Source organism: Bos taurus, chromosome 15, assembly GCF_002263795.3.
Source record: "Bos taurus isolate L1 Dominette 01449 registration number 42190680 breed Hereford chromosome 15, ARS-UCD2.0, whole genome shotgun sequence".
Classification (NCBI taxonomy): Eukaryota; Metazoa; Chordata; class Mammalia; order Artiodactyla; family Bovidae; genus Bos; species Bos taurus.
Genome location: NC_037342.1, coordinates 37889800 through 37917720, shown reverse-complemented (window position 1 = coordinate 37917720; position 27921 = coordinate 37889800). Strand labels below are relative to the sequence as shown.

General features: G+C 41.1%; 1 protein-coding gene across 7 annotated transcripts; it reads right to left on the bottom strand.

Annotated features, from left to right (window-relative positions):
* Positions 1–2439: 2439 nt before the first annotated feature.
* On the bottom strand, positions 2440–27702 carry CYP2R1 (cytochrome P450 family 2 subfamily R member 1). 7 transcript variants are annotated; one of them, XM_059874949.1, is made up of 5 exons: positions 26065–26686; positions 18984–19125; positions 8042–8674; positions 6131–6460; positions 2440–3859 (listed from the first exon to the last, which is right to left on the bottom strand). In XM_059874949.1, the coding sequence occupies exons 1-5, from the start codon at positions 26128–26130 to the stop codon at positions 3684–3686; spliced, it is 1347 nt and encodes a 448-aa protein (XP_059730932.1). In that variant the 5' UTR covers positions 26131–26686; the 3' UTR covers positions 2440–3683. The 7 variants fall into 7 exon arrangements, with proteins under 7 accessions (XP_059730932.1, XP_024831282.1, XP_005216114.1 ...); XM_024975514.2 differs by lacking the exon at positions 26065–26686 and adding an exon at positions 22622–26047; NM_001434817.1 differs by lacking the exon at positions 26065–26686 and adding an exon at positions 27114–27376 and having other exon boundaries at positions 2447–3859.
* Positions 27703–27921: the final 219 nt, after the last annotated feature.

Below are 27921 nucleotides of genomic sequence, written 5' to 3'. Positions count from 1 at the left end.
GTGCTCCCTGCAGTGGAAGAGTGGAGTCCTAACCACTGAACAACCAGGGAATTCTTAGCATAGGTCTTCTTTATCTTCATTTTTTGAGATCCACTTGTTTTGTCTTAGGTTGAGAGAAGTGAGTTAGTTTCTTAGTATTAATATACATCCATACATTTTTCCTTGTACCTCTTGCCATCTTTGCTTCATGAAAGATGCTGCTTTTTGGTGCAACAGTTATTCATAATTATTATAACTTCTTCTAGAATCAGAGTCTTTAGGATTAAAGAGTGAATTTCTTTGTCTTGTTTATGCTTTCTGCCTTGAATTCTACCTCGTTTTATTAAGATCATGAGTCATGCTTTCTATTTGCATTTGCCTGGTATGACCTTACTCATCCTTATATTCTTAACTTTTTATCATTTTTTTAGATGTCTCTCATATACAACATAACTATATCATCAAGTTATCTCTGTGATCCAATTTGAATATGGTTTTAATAGGTAAGATAAGCCTATTTAGTTCTCTCATATAATCTGTTCTTTATTAAAATATTAATTTTAGTTCTGACATTTAGGAAGCCTTGTATTTTTTTGTGTGTGTGTGGGCTTGTATTTTTGATTTAGTGGTCATCTTTATGCTTCTACCTTTTTATAATATGTTTGGATAATATCTGCTTCTCTTCTAAGAGTAATAAATTAGGATGGACATTTTCTTCTTCCATGTCCTCCAGGACCCAATTTTAAGCAGTATTACTACCATTTACTTTTGTACTCTTAAATTTACTCACACATTTACTACTTGATTTGTCAAATTATATCCTTTGACTTCTAAGTATTATACATGAAGCAATGAGATTTATTCTACTTTCCACCTTTTTTTCTCTCATTTATTTTTGTTAAGATACATTATTTCCACACTGTCAGAGTATAAACTTTTACATATTATTTTGTTGCACTTATTCCAGCCTTTGTTTTAGTCTTAGTACTATAGTTAAATATTTTCAATTCTTAACACTAGCCCTTTTGCTGATGTCTCCCCAGTCATCACTTGGTTGACTGAAATTTGCCCTCCCACCTGATTAATCATTTGAATTATGTAGAACTTTAGGTCCAAAATCAGACCAAATTAAGGGGCTGCCAATCGACAGCTCCAATCCCTATATAGGAGCACCACTAGCTCCCAGACATAGTACTCAATTTATTTAGACATTTACTTTAGCGCTGGGAGCACATTCTATAACTGCACAAACAAGAAGGGAAAGCAGGGTGGGGACAGGAGCATCAACATGATTTCTTTCCACTCTTGCTGTCCTTATGTACTACTCTCCTTCACCACTTGCTTTTTCCATAATCAGCTGTGAAGAATGAGCTCCCATCTCTACCTCAGGCTTTGTCTATGCATGGTCCTATCTGTGGTTCTTTCAATATTATCCCATTTACATTCCATCTTTTAGAACCTGGAAGTAGCTGATTCACTAATATATCCCTCCAACCCCATCATCAATGCCTTTATCCCTTTTTCTATCCTTATGGTTATTTCAGTGGCATTTGTAAAGAAATAAGTATGCTCAGTTGCTATCTTAAACCATAAGTGAATTCTAACATTTTAAGTTAGTAGCTCACCACTGACTGATCAGAGAGAAGGCCTTCTCACTATAGTAGATCGATAGTCTGTTACAATGTAGTTCCAAAAAAGAAATATTGTCCATTATGGATTACTTACTAAATTCATGTTAATTTATATTTTTCTAAAATTGCAGTATTTTACTTTTACCAGTTAATTGGCTGAAAAGAGTCAAGCGCTGACAGTATGAAAACAACTTTATGAACTGTAAGTTCAGTTCAGTCACTCATATGAACTATAAAGCATAGTATAAATTATTGGGTGCGAGTAAAAAGAATAAGAGATGGTCTGATGACCCCCTGACAAGAATGTGCCTCTTACAAAGAAGCCCCTTCATCCCTCTTCAGAAGAGAATACATAAAAAGAAGCACCTGGTACAGAGTCGCAGTTCTTACCTCATGGATATGAAATGCCCAGAATGCTGTGAAGATCACCACCATGGTTAGCCATGTGCTAACTAGGACTCTGGCAAAGTCAGCAAGACTCCACCACCCACAGCAGGAAAAACAAGGCTTACAAAAGGATGTTCCTTCAGATGGAAGCACTAAAAGCACTCTGAATCAGGATGAATGAGGAACCATCCCAATAAACAGTTTGGATTAAAAAAATACATGGATGAGGTGAAAGAGGGTCATGCTTTTCATTTCCCTGTCTGAATGCCTACTTCCTTAGCCATAAAATGAGCACATCAAGTGAGATCAGACCTCTTCTAACATTAACAAGTTGTGAATCTACATACTTAAATAATTTTCATCAGGTTTGCATTACCTTGATTAGGGAAAAATACAACATTTCCTTCGATACAAGGTAAAGAAAATAAATAGCATATATATATCTCACGTTTTATTAATCCAATCATTTATTACTGGGCACTTGGGTTGCTTTCATGTTCACAAGACAGGTTTTTTGTTTTTATTTTGTTTTTTTGGCCATATATCACGTGGGATCTTGGTTCCCTGACCAGGGATCGAACCTGTGTCCCTTGCATTGGAACCACAGAGTCTTAACCAATGGACTGATAGGGAAGTCCCAAGACACAGTGTTAATGAGTAGACACATAGCTTAGTTAGGACCTATGGGACACAAAGAACAGTCTTAAGGGAACATCTGAAAAGCTCCTTTACTCTCCCAAAAACAATCCAAGCTCAATATCTTGAAAGGACATGGGCAAAGAACATGTACTTCCATAAGCCAGCCTTAAGATAAAGCTAGTATCATCTGGAAAGCAAACTTGAGGGATATGAAGAAACAGGATCTTTATTACACCATGAAGCATCTAGGTCATGCTACCTGTCATTTTTAAATACATTATTATATATCATTATCAATATCATATCATTATTATATATCATAGGGACCCTCATATGTAGGAAAAATGATACAACTCTTATGAAACTATAGTACGAAGTAAGACTTGAAAGTATTAGCAGGTTTTATATTAAATATACTGTATAATATATATTCTGTCATCTATCACTGAGTCTAATAAAATACCTCTGTAGTCCAAACTCACTTATTTGGGTTCTAATTTCTTTAGTCCACTATGAAACTGGACTGGATTGTGTGGTAACACAATCTACTAATGACAATACCTGATTAGAAAGGAGCTGGCACTGGCAGCTATTTGAAGCAAATCAGAATAGACTGCACCTCTGTTTTCCTCAGATAATTCCACCTTATAAGTCATAAGACTTATAAGGAAAAAACAATGGCTAAGGCATATTATTGAGCTTCTCTTGTAGCTCAGTCGGTAATGAATTTGCCTGCAGTGCAGGAGACCCAGGTTTGATCCCTGGGTTGGGAAGATCCCCTGGAGAAGGAAATGGCAACCCACTACAGTATCCTTGCCTGGAAAATCTCACGGACAGAGGAGCCTGGTGGGCTACAGTCCATGGGGTGGCAAAGAGTTGGGCACGACTGAGCGACTAACACTAATGCATATTATTATGGTAGATGTTTTTAAAGAAACATCTCTGTTCATTTGGTTTTATGATGCTGTGATTCCTGTCCAAACACAGGAATTAAATAAGGTTTGGGGGTGAGGCAAACAACTTGTTCCACAAAACATCTGTGTACTTTCAGCGTCTTTCTGCACAGATGAGGTAGGGCTGGGGTTGCAATGTCATGCCTAACCTGGGCTTCAGATTTGGAACCAGTTCATGTGGAAAATGCAAATGAAACCTCTGAAGCAATGCTGTGAAAAACAGGAACATTTCCATCCGAGCCAGCTGTTCTCCAAGACAATGTCTTCTCCCTAAACAGAAAGCAGGCATAATGGTTTTTTAAAATTATTTACCAAAACTTATGTTTAATACATATCTTTCAGGAACTCTGGTATTTAAAGAATGTTAGAGGAAGTTAAGTGGGCCTTAGGAAGCATCACTAGGAACAAAGCTAGTGGAGGTGATGGAGCTTCCAGTTGAGCTATTTCAAATCCTAAAAGATGATGCTGTGAAAGTGCTGCACTCAACATGTCAGCAAATTTGGAAAACTCTGCTCAAACTACCGCACAACTGCACTCATCTCAGAAGCTAGTAAAGTAATGCTCAAAATTCTCCAAGCCAGGCTTCAGCAATATGTGAACTGTGAACTTCCAGACGTTCAAGCTGGTTTTAGAAAAGGCAGAGGAACCAGAGATCAAAGTGCCAATATCTGCTACATCATCAAAAAAGCAAGAGAGTTCCAGAAAAACATCTATTTCTGCTTTATTGACTATGCCAAAGCCTTTGACTGTGTGGATCACAACAAACTGGAGAATATTCTGAGAGAGATGGGAATACCAGATCACCTGACCTGCCTCTTGAGAAATCTGTATGCAGATCAGGAAGCAACAGTTAGAACTGGACATGGAACAACAGACTGGTTCCAAATAGGAAAAGGAGTACGTCAAGGCTGTATATTGTCACCCTGTTTATTTAGCTTATATGCAGAGCACATCATGAGAAACACTCGGCTGGATGAAGCACAAGCTGGAATCAAGACTGCCGGGAGAAATATCAATAACCTCAGATATTCAGATGATACCACCTTTATGGCAGAAAGCAAAGAACTAAAGAGCTTTTTGATGAAAGTGAAAGAGGAGAGTAAAAAGTTGGCTTAAAGCTCAACATTCAGAAAACGAAGATCATGGCATCTGGTCCCATCACTTCACGGCAAGTAGATGGGGAAACAGTGGAAACAGCGGCTGACTTTGTTTTTGGGGGCTCCAAAATCACTGTAGATGGTGACTGCAGCCATGATATTAAAAGACGCTTACTCCTTGGCAAGAAAGTTATGACCAGCCTAGACAGTATATTAAAAAGCAGAGACATCACTTTGCCAACAAACGTCTGTCTAATCAAAGCTACAGTTTTTCCAATAGTCGTGCATGGATGTGAGAGTTGGACTACAAAGAAAGCTGAGGGCCAAAGGAAGAATTGATGGTTTTGAACTGTGGTACTGGAGAAGACTCTTGAGAGTCCCTTGGACTGCAAGGAGATCCAACCAGTCCATCCTAAAGGAGATTAGTCCTGAGTGTCCATTAGAAGGACTGATGTTGAAGCTGAAACTCCAGTATTTGGGGCACCTGATGGGAAGAGCTGACTCATTGAAAAAGACCCTGATGCTGGGAAAGATTGAAAGCGGGAGGAGAAGGCGATGACAGAGGATGAGATGGTTGGATGGCATCACTGACTCAATGGACATGAGTCTGGGTAAACTCCAGGAGTTGGTGATGGACACAGAGGCCTGGTGTGCTGTGGTCCATGGGGTCGCAGAGTTGGACATGACTGAGCGACTGAACTGAGAGGAAGTTATGTTTATTAAAGGATTTTCTTAAGCTCCAAAGAATAGAAATGGGCCCTAGCATTTCAGTTCCCAGGGCCCATTTTTTACCTTCTTTTGTCAGGTCATGTACTTTTGTAAGCTCATTAGTTCCAGTCTCTGCTTCCTTTGCAACGGAGCCTGAGATATGCCATGAAAGATCTAAGGTGTAACACTTAGTTCTATTGACCCGGGAGAAGTTCATTTCATTTCAAATGACTGTATGTGTACCCTTCCCCAATGAAAAGATTTCTCCAAGCCATCTTCCATGGGTCTTGTGATCTATGTACTTTTTCTCAGGAGATGCAATATTTTTGGAGATAAGGTATAATAATTAAAAATCAGGAGAGCTAGATTCCAGTTTCACTTTAAATTATGATGCCATTCCTGTCCCTGGGTCTCAGTTTCTCAAGGTGCCTGTTACTGACTTCCAGCTCTACAAATTTTTGATTACAAGTCAAAATTCACAAGCAAGAGATTTTCAATAAAAGCCAGAGCTTCTCATCAGTTACTTTCTAGCTGCTAAATTATGCCTTGTTTATTTTGAGTAAAAACAGGTGTTAATGACATCTAATTAAACCATTCTCTCCTATAAGAGTCAATGCTGTTTTCAGAGTTGGGATATTAATTCTGCAACAAAATGCTTCAGATTAAGATGTTACACATAATTAATCATCACTATACTTTGTTCTAAAGTTAAGCCCCTGTGAAAAAGCTCTCTTACCTAGGGAAAAGGGAATCAAAGCTTCCTTCTTGGCAAAATGTCCACTGCTGTCCAAAAATCGCTCTGGATAGAATATTTCTGGGTCTCTCCAATACTTTTCATCAAAGTGTACAGAATAAAGATTTGTGATTACTGTTGTGCCTTTAGGAATGGAATAACCACGTACAACTGCATCCTCAGAGGTTGCATGGAAAATCCCCAATGGCACTATGTTACAGAACCTTAAAACTTCATGCAAAACTGCCTCGGTATAAGGCATTTTGCACTTTTCATCCCAAGAAGGCTTCCCACTGGGTCCTATAATCAAGTCAATCTCTTTCTGAACTTGTCCTGTAAGAGAAAAAGTGTTCCCATTATTATGCAATTCTTAGAATTATATCTAAAGTAAACTCTCTTTAGGATTAAACAAAAGATAACCAGCCAACATGCCATGGGTACATTCAGATTCAGATTTTTCATTATCTGGGAGTTCTACTTAAATACATGCCACATATCTTATACAACCAGTACCTGAGACTCCAAGTAACTGTGCTGTGAAACACACGTAGGTAATAAAAATTAAACAAATCTAGAATTAGAATAACATTACTCTCATCAAGGAAAAGAATGAAGCATTAGAAACTTCAATTAAAAAAAAAACCAGGGTTGGTAATGTTCATTGCAGCACTATTCACAATAGCTAAGACATGGAAATAACCCAAATATCCATCAACAGATAAATGGAAAAAGTTGTGAGAGAGATATATATATAAAAACACACACATACACATACAATGGAATATTACTCAGTGAATAAAAGGAACATATTTGAGTCTGTTCTAATGAGGTGGATGAACCTAGAGCCTATTATACAGAGTGAGGTAAGTCTGAAAGAGAAAAACAAATATTGTATATTAATGCATATATCTGGAATCTAGAAAGATGTTTCTGATGAACCTATGTGCAGGGCAGCAATGGGGACTCAGGGGCTTCCCTGGTGCTCAGACAGTAAAGAATCTGCCCACAAGGCAGGAGACCTGGGTTTGATCCCTGGGTTGGCAAGATCCCCTGGAGAAGGGATCCCCCTCCAGTATTCTGGCCTGGTCAATTCCATTGACAGAGGAGCCAAGTGGGCTATATACAGTCCATGGGGTCACAAAGAGTTGGGCACAACTGAGTGACTTTCACTTTCAATGGAAACACAGACATGGAAAACAGACTTGTGGGCACAGGGTTGGGGGTAAGGAAAGGGTGGGACAAATGGAGAGTAGTATGGAAACATATAGACTACCACATGTAAAGAGTTAGTGGGAATTCAAATCTGGGCTCTGTAACAACCTAGAGAGGTGGGCTGGGGTGGGAGGTTAGGAGGGAGGTTCAAGAAGCAGGGGACATATGTATACCTATGGTTGATTCATGTTGATGTATGGCAGAAACCAATACAATATTGTAAAACAATCATCCTTCAATTAAAAATAAATAATTTTTAAAAAGCCAGGGTTGGGACTTTCCTGGCAGTTCAGCTATAAAGACTACATGTTTCCACTGCAGAGGGCATGGGTTCAATCCTTGGTTGGGGAACTAAGATTCTGGATGTTGCGTGGTGTAACCAAAATCAAACCAAAACAAACAAACAAACAAACAAAAATTCCCAAAAAACTAGGGTTCAGGTTCTGGCTTAGAACTAGAAGGAAGTGGGCAAATCAGTCACTTAGCCTTTTCCCTCATTTATAATACAGGTATTGTAAGATTTATATCTGAGGTTTTTACATGAATTAACAGTTTTTAAAACCTTATAGCTATTCAGTACTTCACTTTTTGGACAGCATAGCAGGAGTTCCTAACTGAAATGCTTTGTATACAGCCAAAGACTGTAAAACATGTGTGAGCCCTAAATGTAAGCACAGATCTTAAGATGATGAGAATCCTCACCTTGAATGTTAGGATAAAGGGCCATGAAAAGAACTGCCCACCGCAGCACATTAGTTGTAGTTTCAGTTCCAGCAATGATGAGTTCACCCACAGAGAAAATTAAGTTTTCTTTGGAGAAAGTAGATGATGGGTCATTTTTACTTCTTTCCATCTCATCTAAATAAGCATCAACAAAATGCTGAGGTAACTGAGGTTTTCTGTTGATGGAAGCTTTTTCAATAAGCCTAGACAGAAAGTCATAGACCACGGCTGCATTTCTAAACAGTTGTTGATGTTTTCCAAAAGGTAAGATGCCAATCCATGGAAAGGCATTATAGAGGAAGACTGTGGCGCTGGCAGCTAGTTCCACATTTTCACTAAATAACTCAATCATGTGCTGAAAATCAGTGTCTTCATAAGTGAATCGTTCTCCAAAAATGACCAGATTGGTTATGTTTGAAACAGCATTTGTTACTAATTGTTTTAAGTCAAAAGGGCTACCATTGTATGTTTCAACAGCATCAATGAAAAATTTGGTTTCTTCTAAGATTTTAGATTCAAAAGATTTCTGGCCATATCCAAAACAGCGAAAGCTATTTACAGCTAATTTTCTGTGATCAACCCATCCTCGGCCATATCTGGAATTCAGTAAGCCTAAAAAAAATAAAATAAAAGGGATGGTTAGTAATTTTTCTCCCAATTATCTTTTTATAAAACTATTAAAAAATTTTATTAGTCCTACATCCCTGTATCTAACAGTTAAAAATGCTATGGTGGCAGAGTGGGGTTGGGGAAGATGGTTATTCATTCTTCTTCAAATTTTCTATAAAACTAAAACTAGACCCAGCAGTCAAGCCCTATTCTTTACTCCTCAGTAGCCATGGAATACTATAAACCGATACACTTATCTATACTTCCCTGAGGACAGGCAGAAAAGACCTATAATCTCCATCACAAGAAACTGAACTATGTTGTGTAATTGAACCTGGGTGAAGTAAGCATGGATGACTTTATTATTGAACTTCTACTACAAGCTTATTACAAAAGACAAATGACTGTGTGTTCTGTTGGCAACTTTTTATTCTGGACTAAACACATACTTGAAAAATCATCTTTCTAGAATTAGAAATTTTCTGCTTTGAGAGACTAGATTTTAGAATGCAAATTACTCCCATGAAAGGCATATGTAACATGATAATATAACTGGCAGAGGCAAGGATGGCCTGAATGAGGTAGTGGAAATACTCAACCCAAAAGGAGGTGCTAAGGACTGAATGTGCTGCCAGTTCCCAGTGTGATGGTATCAGGTGGTGGGGCCTTTGGGAAGTAATTAGGTCATGAGCCCTCATGAATGAGTTTGTTGTTGTTTATTTGCTAAGTCATGTCAGACTCTTTTTGACCCCATGGACTGTAGCCTGCCAGGCTTCACTGCCCATGGGATTTTCCCAGCAAGAATATGGGAGTGGGTAATTTCCTTCTCCAGGGGGTCTTCCTGACTGAGGGATCGAACTGGTGTCTCCTGCACTGGCAGGCAGATTCTTTACCACTGTGCCTCCAGGGAAGCCATATTAGGTCATGAGCCCTCATGAATGAGCTCAGTGCCCTTATAAGAAGGGATGTGGGTGGAGATGATGGCCCTTGGTTTTTTGAGGATACAGGAGAAGACAGCAGTCTACAGTCTATAGGAAGCAGGCTCTTTCTAGACACTGTTCTGCTAGCACCTTGATCTTGAACTTCCTAGCCTCCAGATCTGTGACAATAAATGTTTATTGTTTAAGCCACTCATCCTCTATATATTTTTGTTATAGCAGCCCAAACTAAAAAGACAAACATGAAACTCAAACTTCTAATATTACTTGCCTTAAAATTTCAGAGTCTCCACAGAACACTCTGCTGTTCTATGTACTATGGAATATCTTCCCTTTAAATCAACTATCAAGAAAAAAAATATCCTCGGCACATATATTTATGTAACATGTAGTTCACTTGGAATTTCATTTGTAATTGGTACATAGGTCTACCTATCATGAAAAACGTCATGTTCTCTAGTCTACCTGAGGTGCCTATATAATTCACATTTCAACAACTTTTGTGCAACAGCTGTTGCACAAAATTTGGAACTTAGACATTGGATGAGATGGCTGGATGGCATCACCGACTCAATGGACATGAGTCTGAGTAAACTCCGGGAGTTGGTGATGGACAGGGAGGCCTGGCGTGCTGAGATTCATGGGGTTGCAAAGAGTCGGACACAACTGAGTGACTGGACTGAACTGAACTGATGATAAAGTTAACCATACATAAGAGGGTCTTTAAGGCTGTGCAACAATCTTATATTCCATACTCTCTTTTCTTCCCCATACTCCCAGATGACTATTCACTCAACATGAATGTATTTCTGGAGCTAAAGTGCCAGGGATATATATCAGTAAAAAAAGAGGCAAAGATGGCTCTTTCTCATGGACCTTACATACTACCGAGAAGAGTCAAACAAATTCTTTAGCAAGGTAAGAGACGTAAGAGTGGTCAGGAAAACACTCAGTGAGAAGGTGACATAAGTAAAGGCATAGAGGATGGAAGTGAGTCAGGCAGATATCCAAGGAAAGATCACTGCAGGTAGAGAACTAGTGCACAGGCACTGAGATGACAGCAAGCCCAAGGGAAATGTATGCATATAGGATACATGTTTGTAACATATGCATATAATTACATATAAGACGGTACACAGGAACCTGATTATAAGCCTACACTGGCCAATCTGTATGCCTAGGCATGGGCCAAACCCACCAAAAAGGGGCCACTTTTTCCTATTCAAACAGTGGGTTTATGGTGGATCTGATTTCCCAGTTCTGAGTATATAGAGTTTAGTGTACATGTATCTTAATATCACACATCTAGGGAATTCCCTGGTGGTTCAGTGGTTAGTGGTTAGTTCAGTGTTCAATTTGATCCACACTTTCACTGTCGTTTGCCTGTGTTCAATCCCTTGTTAGGAACTAAGATGCTACAAGCTACACACTGTGGCCACAACAACAACAAAACTCCACATCTAATTTTCTGTTTTTTCTCTTATTATTTCCTTGAAAATCTTAAGCTGAATACTTATTATTTCTTCATGATAAAAACAGTCTAAACTATAAATTTATAGTTTCAAAAAACAGTTCAGTTCAGTCGCTCAGTCCTGTCTGACTCTTTGCGACTCCATGAACTGCTGCATGCCAGGCCTCCCTGTCCATCACCAACTCCCAGAGCTTACTCAAACTCATGTCCATCAAGTCAGTGATGCCATCCAACCATCTCATCCTCTGTCATCCCCTTCTCCCCATGCCTTCAATCTTTCCCATAATCAGGGTCTTTCCAAATGAGTCAGTTCTTCCCATCAGGTGGCCAAAGTATTGGAGTTTCAGCTTCAGCATCAGTCCTTCCAATAAAGAATCTGGACTGATTTCCTTTAGGATTAACTGGTTTGATCTCCTTGCAGTCAAAGGGACTCTCAAGAGTCTTCTCTAACCCCACAGTTCAAAAGCATCAATTCTTCAGTGCTCAGCTTTCTTTACGGTCCAACTCTCACATCCATACATGACTACTGGAAAAACCATAGCTTTGACTAGATGGACCTTTGTTGGCAAAGTGATGTCTTTGCTTTTTAACATGCTGTCTAGATTGGTCGTAGTTTTTCTTCCAAGGAGCAAGTGTCTTTTAATTTTATGGCTACAGTCACCATCTGCAGTGATTTTGGAGCCCAAACTATAAACTCTCTTTGTTTCCACTGTTTCCCCATCTATTTGCCATAAAGTCATGGAATTGGATGCCATGATCTTAGTTTTCTGAATGTTGAGTTCACTCTCCACTTCCACTTTCATTAAGAGGCTCTTTAGTTCTTCTTCGCTTTCTGCCGTAAGGATGGTGTCATCTGCATATCTGAGGTTACTGATACTTCTCCTGGCAATCTTGATTCCAGCTTGTGCTTCATCCAGCTCAGCGTTACACGTGATGTACTCTGCATATAAGTTAAATAAGCAGGGTTACAATATACAGTCTGTTGTTCCGTGTCCAGTTCTAACTGTTGCGTCTCGACCTGCATACAGATTGCTCAGGAGGCAGGTCAGGTGGTCTGGTATTCCCATCTCTTGAAGAATTTTCCACAGTTTGTTGTGATCCACACAGTCAAAGGCTTTGGCATAGTCAATAAAGCAGAAATAGATTATTTTTCTGGAACTCTCTTGCTTTTTCGATGATCCAATGGATGTTGGCAATTTGATCTCTGGTTCCTCTGCCTTTTCTAAACCCAGCTTGAACATCTGGAAGTTCATGGTTCACGTACTGCTGAAGCCTGGCTTGGAGAATTTTGAGCATTACTTTGCTAGCATGTGAGATGACTGTAATTGTGTGGTAGTTTGAACATTCTTTGGCATTGCTTTTCTTTGGGATTGGAAATTCTTTAGGATTACACTCTTTCCAGGGGTGTAAAATAGCACAGTAGAAGGGTGTGTGCTCATCTTCTCCTGCGAGAACTCCAAAACTACAACTCACTGCTGAACAACCGTCGACTGGAGAATGTTGGATCCCACCAAAAAAAGATACCCCATGTCCAAGGGCAAAGGAGAAGCCCCAGCAAGAGGGTAGGAGGGGTGAAATCGTGTTTAGAATCAAACCCCTTATGCACCAGAGACACTCAGAGGGCTCAAACACACCTTGTGCACACCAGGATCCAGAGATGCTACAGAGACTGAGACTGAGCCAGAGCTGTGTATGAGTGTCTCCTGCGAAGGTACGGGCCAGCACTGGCCAGCCACAGGGGCAGGAGCTCTGGGTGCAGTAGACCTGGGTATGAATGGCATAAGCCCTCTTGGAGGAGGTCGCCATTAACCCCACCATAGTGCCTCCAGAACTTACACAGGACTGGGGAAACAGACTCTTGGCAGGCACATACAGAATCTTGTATGCACCAGGACCCAGGAGAAAGGAGCAGTGGCCCCACAAGAGACTGGCCCAGACTTGCCTGGGAGTGTCCAGGAGTCTCTGGTGGAGGCTTGGGTTGACCGTGGCCTGCTTAAGGGTCAGGGGCACTGAATGCAGAAGTGCATGGGACCTTTTGAAGGAGGTTGCCATTATCTTCATTACCTCCACCATAGTTTGGCCTCAGGTCAAACAACAGGGAGGAAACACAGCTCTACCCATCAACAGAAAACTGGATTAAAGATTTACTGAGCATGGCCCTGCCCATCAAAACAAGACCCAGACTCTCCCTCAGTCAGTCTCTCCCATCAAGAAGCTTCCATAAGCCTCTTATCCTTATCCATCAGAGGGCAGATAGAATGAAAACCACAATCACAGAAAATTAACCAAACTGATCACATGGACCCCAGCCTTGTCTAACTCAATGACTATGAGCCATGCCATGTAGGGCCACCCAAACGGGTGGGTCATGGTGGAGAGTTCTGACAAACCAAGGTCCACTGGAAAATGGAATGGCAAACCACTTCAGCATTCTTCTTGCCTTGAGAACCCCATGAACAGCATGAAAAGGCAAAAGGATAGGACACTAAAAGATGAACTCCCCAGGTGTGCAGGTGCCCAATATGCTACGGGAGATCAATTCAGTTCAGTCGCTCAGTCGTATCTGACTCTTTGCGACCCCATGGACTACAGCAGGCCAGGCCTCCCTGTCCATCACCAACTCCCGGAGTTTATCTAAACTCATGTCCATTGAGTTGGTGATGCCATCCAACCATCTCATCCTCTGTCATCCCCTTCTCCTCCTGCCTTCAATCTTTCCCAGCATTAGGGTCCTTTCAAATGAGTCAGCACTTCCCATCAGGTGGCCAAAGTACTGGAGTTTCAGTTTCAGAATCAGTCCTTCCAATGAATACTCAGGACTGATCTCCTTTAGAAAGGACTGGCTGGATATCCTTGCAGTCTAAGGAACTCTCAAGAGTCTTCACCATCACCACAGTTCAAAAACATCAATTCTTTGGCGCTCAGCTTTATAGTCCACCTCTCACATCCATACATGACTACTGGAAAAACCATAGCCTTGACTAGATGGTCCTTTGTTGGCAAAGTAATATCTCTGCTTTTTAATATGCTGACTAGATTGGTCACAACTTTCCTGCCAAGGAGTAAGCGTCTTTTAATTTCATGGCTGTAAACACCATTCTGGAGTGGTTTTGGAGCCCAAAACAATAAAGTCTGCCACTGTTTCCCCATCTATTTGCCTTGAAGTAATGGGACCAGATGCTGTGAACTTAGTTTCTGAATGTTGAGCTTTAAGCCAACTTTTTCACTCTCCTCTTTCACTTTCATCAAGAGGCTCTTTAGTCCTTTGCTTTCTGCCATAAGGGTGGTGTCACCTGTGTATCTGAGGTTATTGGTATTTCTCCTGGCATTCTTGATTCCAGCTTGTGCTTCCTCCAACCCAGCATTTCTCATGATGTACTCTGCATATAAGTTAAATAAGCAGGGTGACAGTATACAGCCTTGACGCACTCCTTTTCCTATTTGGAACCAGTCTGTTGTTCCATGTCCAGTTCTGTTGCTTCCTGACCTGCATACAGATTTCTCAAGAGGCAGGTTAGGTGGTCTGGTATTTCCATCTCTCTCAGAATTTTCCACAGTTTATTGTGATCCACACAGTCAAAGGCTTTGGCATAGTCAATAAAGCAGAAATAGATGTTTTTCTTGAACTCTCTTGCTTTTTCAATCATCCAGCAGATATTGACAATTTGATCTCTGGTTCCTCTGCCTTTTCTAAAACCAGCTTGAACATCTGAAAACTCACAGTTCACATATTGTTAAAGTCTGGCTTGGAGAATTTTGAGCATTACTTTACTAGCATGTGAGATGAGTGCAATTGTGTGGTAGTTTGAGCATTCTTTGGCTTTGCCTTTCTTTGGGATTGGAATGAAAACTGACTTTTTCCATTCCTGTGGCCACTGCTGACTTTTCCAAATTTGCTGGTATATTGAGTGCAGCATTTTCACAGCATCATCTTTTAGGATTCTAAATAGCTCAACTGGAATTCCATCACCTCCACTAGTTCCTAGTGATGCTTCCTAAGGCCCACTTGTCTTCACATTCCAGGATGTCTGGCTCTAGGTGAGTGATCACACCATCGTGGTTATCTGGGACATGAATATCTTTTTTGTATAGTTCTTCTGTGTATTCTTGCCACCTCTTCTTAATATCTTCTGCTTCTGTTAGGTCCATACCATTTCTGTCCTTTATTGTGCCCATCTTTGCATGAAACGTTCCCTTGGTGTCTCTAATTTTCTTGAAGAGATCTCTAGTCTTTCCCATTTTATTGTTTTCCTCTGTTTTTCCCCACTGGTCACTGAGGAAGGCTTTCTTTTCTCTCCTTGCTATTCTTTGAAACTCTGCATTCAAATAGGTATATCTTTCCATTTCTCCTTTGCTTTTCATGTCTCTTCTTTTCACAGCTATTTGTAAGTCCTCCTCAGACAACCATTTTGCCTTTTTGCATTTCTTTTTCTTGGGGATGGTCTTGATCCCTGTCTCCTGTACTATGTCACGAAGCTCCATCCATAGTTCATCAGGCACTCTATCAGATCTAATCCCTTGAATCTATTTCTCACTTCCACTGTATAATCGTAAGGGATTTGATTTAGGTCATACTTGAATGTGTTAGTGGAGAAATAACTCCAGAAAGAATGAAGAGACGGAGCCAAAGCAAAACAACACCCATTTGTGGATGTGACTGGTGATGGAAGTAAAGTCCAATGCTGTAAAGAGCAATATTGCATAGGAACCTGGAATGTTAGGTCCATGAATCAAGGCAAACTGGAATTGGTCAAACAGGATATGGTAAGAGTTAACATCGACATTTTACGAATCAATGAACTAAAATAGACTGGAATGGGTGAATTTAACTCAGATAACCATTATATCTACTACTGTGGGCAAGAATCCCCTAGAACAATGGAGTAGCCATCACAGTCATCAAAAGAGTCCGAAATGCAGTACTTGGATGCAATCTCAAAAATGACAGAATGATTTCTGTTCATTTCCAAGGCAAACCATTCAATATCACAGCAATCCAAGTCTATGCCCCAACCAGTAATGCTGAAGAAGCTGAAGTTGAATGGTTCTATGAAGACCTACAAGACCTTCTAGAACTAACACCCCAAAAAAGTTGTCCTTTTCATTATAGGGCACTGGAATGCAAAAGTAGGAAATCAAGAAACACCTGGAGTAACAGGTAAATTTGGCTTTGGAGTACAAAATGAAGCAGGTCAAAGGCTAACAAAGTTTTGCCAAGAGAACGCACTGTCGTGGCAAACACCCTCTTCCAACAACACAGGAAAAAACTACACATGGACAGATGGTCAAAACCGAAATTAGACTGATTATATTCTTTGCAGCCAAAGATGGAGAAGCTCTATATAGTCAGCAAAAAACAAGACCAGGAGCTGACTGTGGCTCAGATCATGAACTCCTTATTGCCAAATTCAGACTTAAATTGAAGAAAGTAGGGAAAACCACTAGACCATTCAGGTATGACCTAAATCAAATCCCTTATGATTATACAGTGGAAGTGAGAAATAGATTTAAGGGATGAGATCTGATAGACAGAGTGCCTGCAGAACTATGGACAGAGGTTCGTGACGCTGTACAGGAGGCAGGGATCAAGACCATCCCCAAGAAAAAGAAATGCAAAAAAGTAAAATGGCTGTCTGAGGAGGCCTTACAAATAACTGTGAAAAGACAAGAAGCTAAAGACAAAAGAGAAAAGGAAAGATATACCCATTTGAATGCAGAGTTTCAAAGAATAGCAAGGAGAGATAAGAAAGCCTTCCTCAGTGATCAGTGGAAAGAAATAGAGGAAAACAATAGAATGGGAAAGACTAGAGATCTCTTCAAGAAAATTAGAGACACCAAGGGAACGTTTCATGCAAAGATAGGCACAATAAAGTACAGAAATGGTATGGACCTAACAGAAGCAGAAGATATTAAGAAGAGGTGGCAAGAATACACAGAAGAACCACACAAAAAAGATTTTCATTACTCAGATAACCACGATGGTGTGATCACTCACCTAGAGCCAGACATCCTAGAATGCAAAGGCAAGTGGGCCTTAGAAAGCATCACTAGGAACTAGTGGAGGTGATGGAATTCCAGTTGAGCTATTTAGAATCCTAAAAGACGATGCTGTGAAAGTGCTGCAGTCAGTATGCCAGCAAATTTGGAAAACTCAGCAGTGGCCACACAACTGGAAAAGGTCAGCTTTTATTCCAATCCAATTCTAATGGAATGTTTTTCATTCCAACTAAAGGCGATGCCAAAAAACATATATTTTATCCTAAATATTATTCTGATCATATCATTCATTTTCATAATTTCCTAAAAGGTCTTCTGTTATACTTGTGGTATAATTTCTTTGTTGGTCTAATTATTACTTAGAAGAGTATTTAAGAAGTTGGAGATTTGCTTTTTAGTTATACTATTGCTTTCAAGGTTCATCATACCCTGGCCTGATAATTCAGCCTTTTAAGTTGGTATTTTCTTTGCACAAGTTGATTGGCTTTGCAATTTAATAGTTACTTTTTATCTTCTTCATTTTAAATCTATGTATATTTTAGTCTATGTAACCAAGCTATTGCATTTTTCTTGGAAATGAAGTGTGAAGCTCTCGTTAAATTGGAAAATTTTGAAGTTCATAAAAACTCATACTATTAACTATGAAAACGGATGTATAGACATCAACATTCTATGTTAGTCTTCTGTTGCTTTCTTCTCATCCATTAACTTTCAGCCTTTCTCTCTTGTTGAATATATAATCATCTGATACTGATCAAGACTAAACCATAGAGAATACTAGTCCTTCACACATACCGTACAGTTCTTCATTTACATATCATATTAATTAGTAGTTAAGAAAGGCTGTTTCAGGGTTTATAAACTTAGAAGTAAAATGATCATAAAATGTCACCAAGCACTCAAGACTAGCTTAAAACATACTTCTGATTCCAGTATGTGTGCACACATATGTATACTTGTTTCACAAAACCTGCTTGTGCTAATTCTTTAAAACATCATTTACAGTATTTATTAGAACTAGATTACAAGAGAAGAATTAGCGTGTAAAATATGAGTGTAATACAGCCTAAAAGTCCTCAAATGTTAGGTTCTAAAACTTAAATTAACTAATTAATGCTTTCCTATTAATCAGTATGAATTTCTGTCCACAATCTTCAGGCACTCTGTCTACCAGATTTAATCCCTTTAATCTATTCATCACCTCCACTATATAATCATAAGGAATTTGATATAGGTCATACCTCAATGTCTTAGCAGTTTTCCCTATTTTCTTCAATTTAAGCCTGACTACTTTTTTTCCAGTAGTCAGGTATAGATGTGAGAGTTGGGCCATAAAGAAGGCTGAGCACGGAAGAACTGATGCTTTCAAATTGTGGTGCTGGGCAAGACTCTCTGAGAGTCCCTTGGAGAGCAAGGAGATCAAACCAGTCAATCCTAAAGGAAATCAACTCCAAATATTCATTGCAAAGACTGATGCCAGGCTGAAGCTCCAATACTTTGGTCACCTGATGTGAAGAGCTGATTCACTGGAAAAGACCCTGATTCTGGGAAAGACTGAAGGCAAAAGGAGAAGGGGGCAGCAGAGGATGAGGTGGTTATGGTTAGATAGCATCACACATTCAACAGACATGAATTTTCACAAACTCCAGGAAATAATGGAGGACAGAGGAGCCTGGCGTGCTGCAGTCCACGGGGTTGCAGAGTCAGACATGACTTGTAACAGAACGGTATAAATTAATCAGTACAACAGAAACCAATCTCTACTATGTGATTGTTGTTGTTCAGTCCCTAAGTCTGTTGTTGTAAGTAAGTTGTTCAGTCACTACTATGTAATAAATTTACATAAAATAAGAACTGCGATTTATAATAGTTTAGTAAATCACTAGATAGGTGAAAACAAACATACCTCCCATTTTTGTCATCTTCATGAATAAAGGAAGACATGGTCTGTCTGCAAAAATTTCACTTTGATGAACAAGGCATTCCTTTACTACATCATAGCCATTTAGAACCACAGCTGATATACCTCCAAGATCCAAACTGAAGATCTTTGAGAAGAAAAGAAAAACATTTAAATGGAAAAATATATTGAGAAATATAACCAGAGAAATCTACATGTACTAAGTCCAGCTCTCTCAGTATTTGTTATTTCTTGAAAATACTGGCATTTATTACCAAGTTGACTGTTTAGAGTGCCTATCAAGCACAATGATTTCATTACACATTCAATGACTGAAGACATAATCTTGTAAATGCTGTAATGCAAACAGTACCAGATTGAGGAGGTCTGGGTTATACTTTAAGCTTTGCCATTAAACAGATATAGGTCACTGGATAGAACCCTTAATGTTTTTGGGCTTCGGGGCTGCTATAGAAAATCAAGAAATACTTGAGTTATATGCGCTTTTAAAATTCATTCCAACTCAAAACAGTCAATGATCTCTCAGAACCTCTGTTTATTTCCAAGAAAAATTGAGGAGGTGACTCCATCTATATATCATTTATTATTCTAGGTTTAGGTAGGGGAGGGGATTGTCGAAGGCCCAAGAGACTTGAAACTGAAGACAACTTTTGCTGGGGCCTGGGATATGTAATCCCAAAATATGCCTCAATGGCACATTAATTATTTTGAATTAAAAGTTAATGAAGAAATGGCCAACACAAAAAGGATACTCTAGGGAGTTCGCTTGTGGCCTACTGGTTAGGTCTTGGAACTGCCATTGCTGTGGCCTGGGTGTGATCCCTGGCAGGGAACTGAGATCCTGCAAGCCAAAATAAAAATAAATAAAAATGAGGGACACCTCTCTCTTTTTATCTCCCTGAAAGTAGGAAATAAATCTCTCATGTGAAAGGTGTACTCTCTGCATATGGAGGTTGTTGTGCTGGTGTTAGTTGCTCAGTCATGTCCCAGCTCTTTATGGCCCCACAGACTGTAGCCCACCAGGCTCCTTTGTCCATGGAATTCTCCAGGCAAGAATACTGGAGTGGGTTGCCATTTTCTTCTCCAGGGATCTTCCCGACCCAGGGATTGAACCTGGGTCTCCTGCATTGCAGGCAGATTCTTTACCACCTGAGCCACCAGGGAAGCCCTCAGTTCAGTTCAGTTCAGTCGCTCAGTCGTGTCTGACTCTTTGTGACCCCACGAATCGCAGCACGCCAGGCCTCCCTATCCATCACCAACTCCCGGAGTTCACTCAGACTCACGTCCATTGAGTCAGTGATGCCATCCAGCCATCTCATCCTCTGTCATCCCCTTCTCCTCCTGCCCCCAATTCCCCCAAGCATCAGAGTCTTTTCCAATGAGTCAACTCTTCACATGAGGTGGCCAAAGTACTGGAGTTTCAGCTTTAGCATCATTCCTTCCAAAGAAATCTCAGGGTTGATCTCCTTCAGAATGGACTGGTTGGATCTCCTTGCAGTCCAAGGGACTCTCAAGAGTCTTCTCCAACACCACACTTCAAAAGCATCAATTCTTCGGCACTCAGCCTTCTTCACAGTCCAACTCTCAAATCCATACATGACCACAGGAAAAACCATAGACTAGACAAACCTTTCTTGGCAAAGTAATGTCTCTGCTTTTGAATATGCTATCTAGGTTGGTCATAACTTTCCTTCCAAGGAGTAAGCATCTTTTAATTTCATGGCTGCAGTCACCATCTGCAGTGATTTTGGAGCCCCCAAAAATAAAGTTTGACACTGTTTCCACTGTTTCCCCATCTATTTCCCATGAAGTGATGGGACCAGATGCCATGATCTTCGTTTTCTCAATGTGGAGCTTTAAGCCAACTTTTTCACCCTCCACTTTCACTTTCATCACCCTAGGACTCCTTATTGCCGATTACCAAAGACAGGGAATTTGGGGCTGAGAAGCATTTTTTAAACAAATCTTGTTATTTCTTTAATTTACTGCCCAATCACAAGACCTGTTTAGATTCTTCACTAATTGGGCACCCAAAACCAAAGTTTTTCTTGTCCTGTCAATTCTTTGCAAATTTATTGGTTCTTTATCTAAAAAATATAAAATCTGCCTGCTTTCGTCATTTCCTCCATCCCATTTCTACGAGACCTCCATGCGCATGAATTCTAATGTGTTTCTTTCTCTCCTGTTACTCTGTCTTGTGTCAATTCTATTCTTAGTCCAGCCATAAGAACTCAAGAGGGGCAGAGGGGAAAATTTCCCCTTCCTCAACAAAACATACTGAAACTCACTGGTTTATTTATTTAGGCCCCTGAATGCCATGAAGTTAACAGAGGGCCCTAAGGGTATCTGACCTTGGAGTATAGGCATTTGCCACTTTGGTATAGGTGGCTGCCTCTGAGCTAAAAGATGGAATATCCATCCTGTTCCTTGTTGTAGTTTCTCACATGCTTCACTACAGGTTCCCTTAAAATGTCATACCTCCGGTACTCTATTCTAGTTAGCCCCACATAGGGGCCTAATCCAGTGAAGGAACAGTGCTACCTTATCAGTGAGATGCAATGATTGCTTAACCTCATCCTCTCAGGCACTGGCTGAGAACTTAAAAAAAAAAAAAAATTTGGCCATATAGCCCTGTTCATCGCTGTGTACAGGGCTCTTTGCTGCAGCATCCAGGCTTTCTCCTGTTGCAGTAGTTATCCTGCAGTATCTTAGTTCCCCAACCAGGGATCAAACCCATGTCCCCTGCATTGGAAAGCGGATTCTCAATCCCTGGACCACCATGGAAGTCCCTAGCTGAAGGTTTTTGAGTGCCAAAAATACTGAGTCAAGCCTCATTTTTGTGCAAACAGGCAGAATGGATTTTGGCCATGATTCACACAATTTTGGGGGGGTGGGATGGAGGCTTAGCAGAGAACTGAAGTTCAACAGAAGTATTTACAGAAGAAAAAGTGATAAAGACCTCCAAGTAGCAACAGAATCAACAAACTGAGCAAAAGAGTTTTTGGCACAAGGATGTACCCTGCTAACGGAGCAGAAGGTACACCCGGAACTTTGGGGAAGAGTCGTGGACTGACTGCCATAAGCAATGGTATGTCAATAGCGGCAGTGTGAGAGTTTCAGTACAAAGGAAGTGATTATCAGCTGAGCAAAGGAGGGGCTCTTTTCAGTTTGCAAAGCAGTAAGGGGATGGTCTTAAAGTCTTTTCCCAGAAGCATAATTTTAAGTAAATACAAAGAAAAAATCCTCCTCCTGTGTGCCTCCTCAACTTTCAGCACTCAATACTTACAACACCAGATGTGTGATTTTCCATATATCACGTAATTCTGGGACACCAGGTAGATGTCCTAAACTATATTCAGGTCCCAAACTGCCCATGGTGTTTGTTGTTTTGGATTTTTTTTTTTTCTTTTAGCCACACTATACAGCATGCTGGATCATAGTTCCCTGATTACAGATTGAATCTGCACCCTCTGCAGAGGAAGTACAGATTCTTCACCCCTGGACAGCCAGGGAAGTCCTGAGCTGGCCATGTTGACTCCATTTTTCACCCAAGCCCCACATCACTTCTCAGCCGTCATGATGTTTCAACTTAACAATACAGACAAAATATGACAGTTTCTTACCAGCTTCATCACTAATCTTTCATTTAGTGTAATCTTCATCACTCTAATCTTTCATTTCTCCTCTATATGATCTCAATTGCCTCTTGTCTCTTTACAGGTGACTCTCAACATGGCATATTTCTGCTTCAAGGCCTTAGTACTTGTTCCCTTGGCCTGGAATGTTCTTCCCCTAGATATTCCCATAGCCTGCTACTTCACTTCCTTGCAGTATTTTCTCAGATGCCTTTTTTGCAGTGAGGCCTGCTCTAACCCATTAAAATTTCACCCCCTAGTATTCTTCATCTTCCTTACCCTAATTTAGTTATTTTATACTTTATACTCTAACATGTTATATACTTACTGTGTTTACATTGTTCCTGTCCTGCTCACTGCCTCCCTTCCATCACTATAATATAAACCACACAAGAGCAGGGATTTCCACTTGTTTTGTTCATTGCTAAATCTCCACAATTAGGATAGTACATAGCATATGCTAACAACTGATAAATATATGTTGAATTAAAGAAAAGTGGTGGAGAAACACATTTAAGCATATTTTACAACACTATAGACTAAGTGCTAATAACAGAGGAATGTAAAAAGTCCTTTGATAAAAACTGGTAATTGCCATATACTTTTCAACATTTGCTTGGGCTGTATTCTCATTTGGAATGCCCCCCTTGACTGCCATACTGTCCAAACCACCAAGTCTTTAGGGACCAACCACCATGAAGCCTTTCTTGGTGCATTCTCTTTTTCCCTTGAACCACCACAGCACATGCTTAAAAGCTCCCATGGCACTTAATTCAATACTACCAAAGGTGGCGCTAATGGAAAAGAACCTGCCTGCCAATGCAGGAGACACAGGTTCACTCCCTGGGTCAGGAAGATCCCCTGGAGTAGGAAATGGCAACCCACTCCAGTATTTTTCCCTGGTAAATGCCATGGACAGAGGAGTCTGGTGGGTTACAATGGGTTACAGACAAAGAGTCAGACACGACTGAAGCAACATAGCACTGGCACAAAAAACCAGAAGCATTATATGAATGCTTATCTTCTGCTTGTTGGCTAAATTATAAACTCTTTTGATTCAGTGATTTCATCCCTTTCATCTTCGAACACTCCATAAAATCTCATTCAATGCCTTGCATAAATCTCAATAAATGCTTACTGTATAAATAAATTATAGGTTGTCAACTCCACTTGCCTCAAAGTAATTACTTTATTATCCTTATGTGCATTACCTGAAAATAATCTGTTAAAACCCCTCATACTAGTTTTGCTAGCTAGGGAATGCTTCTGAAATCTGGGTTAAGATTAGTCACTGCAGAAGCTTACACATTCAGGATGGATCTCTAAGGTAATGTTAAGTCTCAGTGTGGTACACTTCTATATAAGAATGTCTTTAAAATGACTGTATAAGACTTGAAGACTGGCTGTCTTCCTTTCAAGAATTACGAAGGAGAATTGAATTCACAGACTTCATAAAAGTAGTTGTCACTTGAAGTGATTGTCACTTCTCATAAGCAATTTTAAAGTCCATGACTTTCTCTGAGCACACATCTCCAGATCATCATGAAACATAGTAGAAAAATAAGATTCTATTTATAAGACATATAAACTTTCCACAACCTTCTAGAAGTATAGAAGATAATAGTTTCCTTCCGCTTCCAAGAAAAGTATAGTACATTAAAAACTCAAACCAACTCTGAGACTTTGTCATAATTGGAAAATATCTCTAAGACAATGAGAGACCTGTAGGGGTGTTTCACAACTAAGATAAAGAACAATCAGATTAAAGGGTTAATACTTTAGGTGGTTTTCAACTTAAGTCTAAAATAGACTTATTCAAACAATGTCTACTCTTCAATGCATACATCCTTTCAATTTCTGCATTTTCTTCTCCCTCCACTCTTGGATATAATAACACAGTTAGTCCTATTTGATTTTACCACCTTAAGTAAAAAGACCACTTTGTAAAGATCCAAAGTGGAAATGAAAGTTGCTCAGTTGTGTCCGACTCTTTGCAACCCCATGGACAATACTGTCCATGGAACCCTTCAGGCCAGAATACTGCAGTGGGTAGCCTTTCCCTTCTCCAGGAGATCTTCCCAACCCAGGGATCGAACCCAGGTCTCCCACGTTGCAGGCAGATTCTTTACCTGTTGAGTCACAAGGGAAGCCCAAGAACACTGGATTGGGTAGCCTATCCCTTCTCCAGGGGATCTTCCTGACCCAGGAATCGAACCGAGGTCTCCTGCATTGCAGGCGGATTCTTTACCAACTAAGCTATCAGGAAAGCCTGTAAAGATCCATGGCTGCCTTAAATAGTTGTACTAGCAAAAAAACTGGTAATTCGTGCCACAAATCCATTAAACCAGAGCTACCTATCCCAAGATGACAATCTTCCAACACATTCATATATTCTATTGTTTATCATCAGATGGGATAGGGGTTCCCCAGAAAGAAAGAACCAGGAATGGCTTTCTTAAGAGAAGTCATTTTCTGCCTAAGCCATCTGGGGATCTAAGCCTGAGTATGATACTTGCCCTTGTACAAGGTCTCAGTAATTAATCTTAAGGGAATAAAAGAACAAATGATTTATCATGCAAAACAAGTAACAATAGCAAAGATAATGCATCAGCTGTAAAAAAAAATCCCAGTTCTCTTTAAATGGTAAACATTAGCCTGAAGTGTTCAACCACCACATCAACTAGAACCTAAGAAATGTTGACCTTTTTTGAAAGAGGACTCAACCTCTGGTCTTGTTCTTTCACATCTTCTGATTTCTCTGTAATACTGATGATACTTCATACCAACACACCAGAAATCAAATACATTTGATGAAAACCATGCAAATACACTCACGAACTGGAGGATGGAAAATAAAATCTAAGAATTATATATATTTGCTTTAAGTCCAGCCTTCCTATAGTGATAGAGACCATTAGTGAACTGCAGAAACTTCGAATAATTCTTGTAAAAACTGGTTTAAATATGAATGTAACCCCAAACCTGAATGCCACAACTGCCCAACAGTCCTGTTTTTTCACAACACACACAATTTGTGGTTGATCATTAATGCTTCTCTCTCACTGGACTGTAACTACCTAAAATCAGGCTGTGACTGCTGTCAACTACTTCCAATTGGCACTTGCCATCTACCTCTACATCAAGTGCTGTTGCACCTGCTGACCTTCACTATGCCCTGAAGGCAGTCAGGATGGAGACCAGGAAGGAGGCACTCCATTCCAAAAAACTGGCAGAACAGGTCTTCAGATAGGTTGCTATTTTCAGAAGCTGAATTTATGAACCCAATTCTAACATCTCTTCATTTCTAGAAAAGCACTCAATTCATTCATGGTGACATCCTCTCCTCACAACTACTAAAACCTTCTGCAAAAATATGTGCCCAGATTACATGAACAACCCCTTCACCAAAGTCACATAAATATCGGCCTTACCCCATTGCCTCTGGAACAGCTTCTCAGAGCTATCTGAGGTGCTGTCTCCCAGGCTGCAGTCCTCATTTTGCCCCCAAATAAAATTTAACTCCCAACTCTCACATCAGGCATTTTTTTATGTTGACACTGCCTTCTTCACCTCTTCATCACAGAACCTATCAGAGTCTGGCTAGTAGCTTCCTATAAAGGAAAGGATTTAAAACAAATCAACTGAGCTGGGTCAAGGCGTTTTCTGGAAACTTCTGCCTCCTCCACGTTAGAACACTCTTCCCAAGGCAAGCTAGGACTCTGGCCTTTCTCTTGCTTTTGGCAGCTGTGCAGCAACCCTACAAGTCACTCAGCAGGTCTGCGCCAAAATTTCCCCCGCCGAAAAAAAGTACTAGAAGACCTGCCCTGGAGAGGTCACACTGCAAGGGAGGCTCCGTGTTTGCTGCGAGGGCGCTCCTATCTCCAGGTAGACAGCACAGCAGTGGGACACCGCACTGATTTCACTCATTAATTCATTCGCTCTTTCACAGTCCTTCACCTGCGCTCCTCCTCACAGCAGACGCCTAGACCAGCCGTTCTCAAATGCAAATACCCAAAGACCTCCTATTAACCATTAACTCAACCCTGAAAATCCCCAGAAGCCGTAAGGGGACGCTAACCTACGCGCGCGGCGTGAGGTTCCGTGAACCCGAGAAGCCGGGCGCGTGGAACGAACGTTGAAGTCGGCGCCTGTGACGCCCGACGGGGCGTCCGGCGCGGGTCCAGGGTCCCACTGCACATGCGCGGGAGCGGCACCTCTTCGCCCTCGCGGGCGGGACAATCCCGCCCAGATTCCGCGGGCGTCGGTGTGGGCGGGGCTCACGGATGGGCAGGGCTCTCCTTTCCCCAGCCCCCGGCAGTGGCGCCGCCTGAGGACCTTGTCCCTTGGCACAGGAAGCGGGCTTGCTCCCACGCTGCGCGCACACGGAGCAGGGTCCCGACAACTGGCAACCACGAGCATCGGACTCCCACCCCCATCCCCTACCCCGGGGAGGAAGGCGCGGGCCCTCCGTCGGCTGTACCTCGCCGTACACCTGGCTCTGTTTTTTCATGTAGACATGGGGGAGTTCGGCCGAGGCGGCCAGTGAGTAGATGTTGCCGATAAATGGCAGCCCCGACGGTCCCGGGGGGAAGCCCGACGGCCGTCTCTGCTTCAGCAGCTGGCGGACCCCCAGGGCGAAGAGAAGCAGGAAGAAGACCCCGCCGAGGGCTGCCACGAACGCCTCGGCGCTGTGAGGCTCCCACATGGCCTGGGGCGGGGGCTGCAAACCCGCGCTGCCCTAGGACCCGGGGAGAGCTCCAACCCCACCGCATCCTATTGGTCCATTACCCCCGAGGTCCCGCCCCATTTCTATGGCCATTGGCTGGCTGAGCGTAGGGCCCTCGGGTTTGTTACTGCTGGCTTTGTTCTGGTATGGGAGGGTGTGCAGCCCTTTTGATTTATGCGCGGCTCACTGGAGCAGGCGGATCCAACGTCCCTGGCAGCCAGCCCTTTCTGTGGCTATCCTTTTAAGAACCAGGTCTGCTTGTATCTGACCAGACAACTGGAGATTATCAACGCTGTTGTCTTTAGCAGAAGCTGATACTCTTCAGAGTTTCTATTAAAGAATTGACCTATCAATATAAAAAGAAAGTAATCTCAAGATTTGGCCTTTTTTCATTTATCCTTTTGTCCTTACGTTATAAGGTGTTTTTACATGTGATTCCCTTATGAATTGTGGTTACATGATATTTAGGCAACCTGAGTGAATTACATATGTTTTCACAGCTTTCTGATCATCCCCAACTGGTTACTATTTGGCCGTCACAGAAGGCTGTCTGGTCTACAGT

Bases quoted from the DNA above. Each gene is read 5' to 3' on its own strand.
- CYP2R1 (NM_001434817.1), bottom strand. From the start codon at position 27,338: ATGTGGGAGCCTCACAGCGCCGAGGCGTTCGTGGCAGCCCTCGGCGGG. The intron at 8,675-18,983 runs GTATGTTTGTTT...TATTTTTTTTAG, and splicing joins GAAGATGACAAAAATGGGAG to GCTTACTGAATTCCAGATAT. The intron at 6,461-8,041 runs GTGAGGATTCTC...TTTCTCTTACAG, and splicing joins CCTTTATCCTAACATTCAAG to GACAAGTTCAGAAAGAGATT.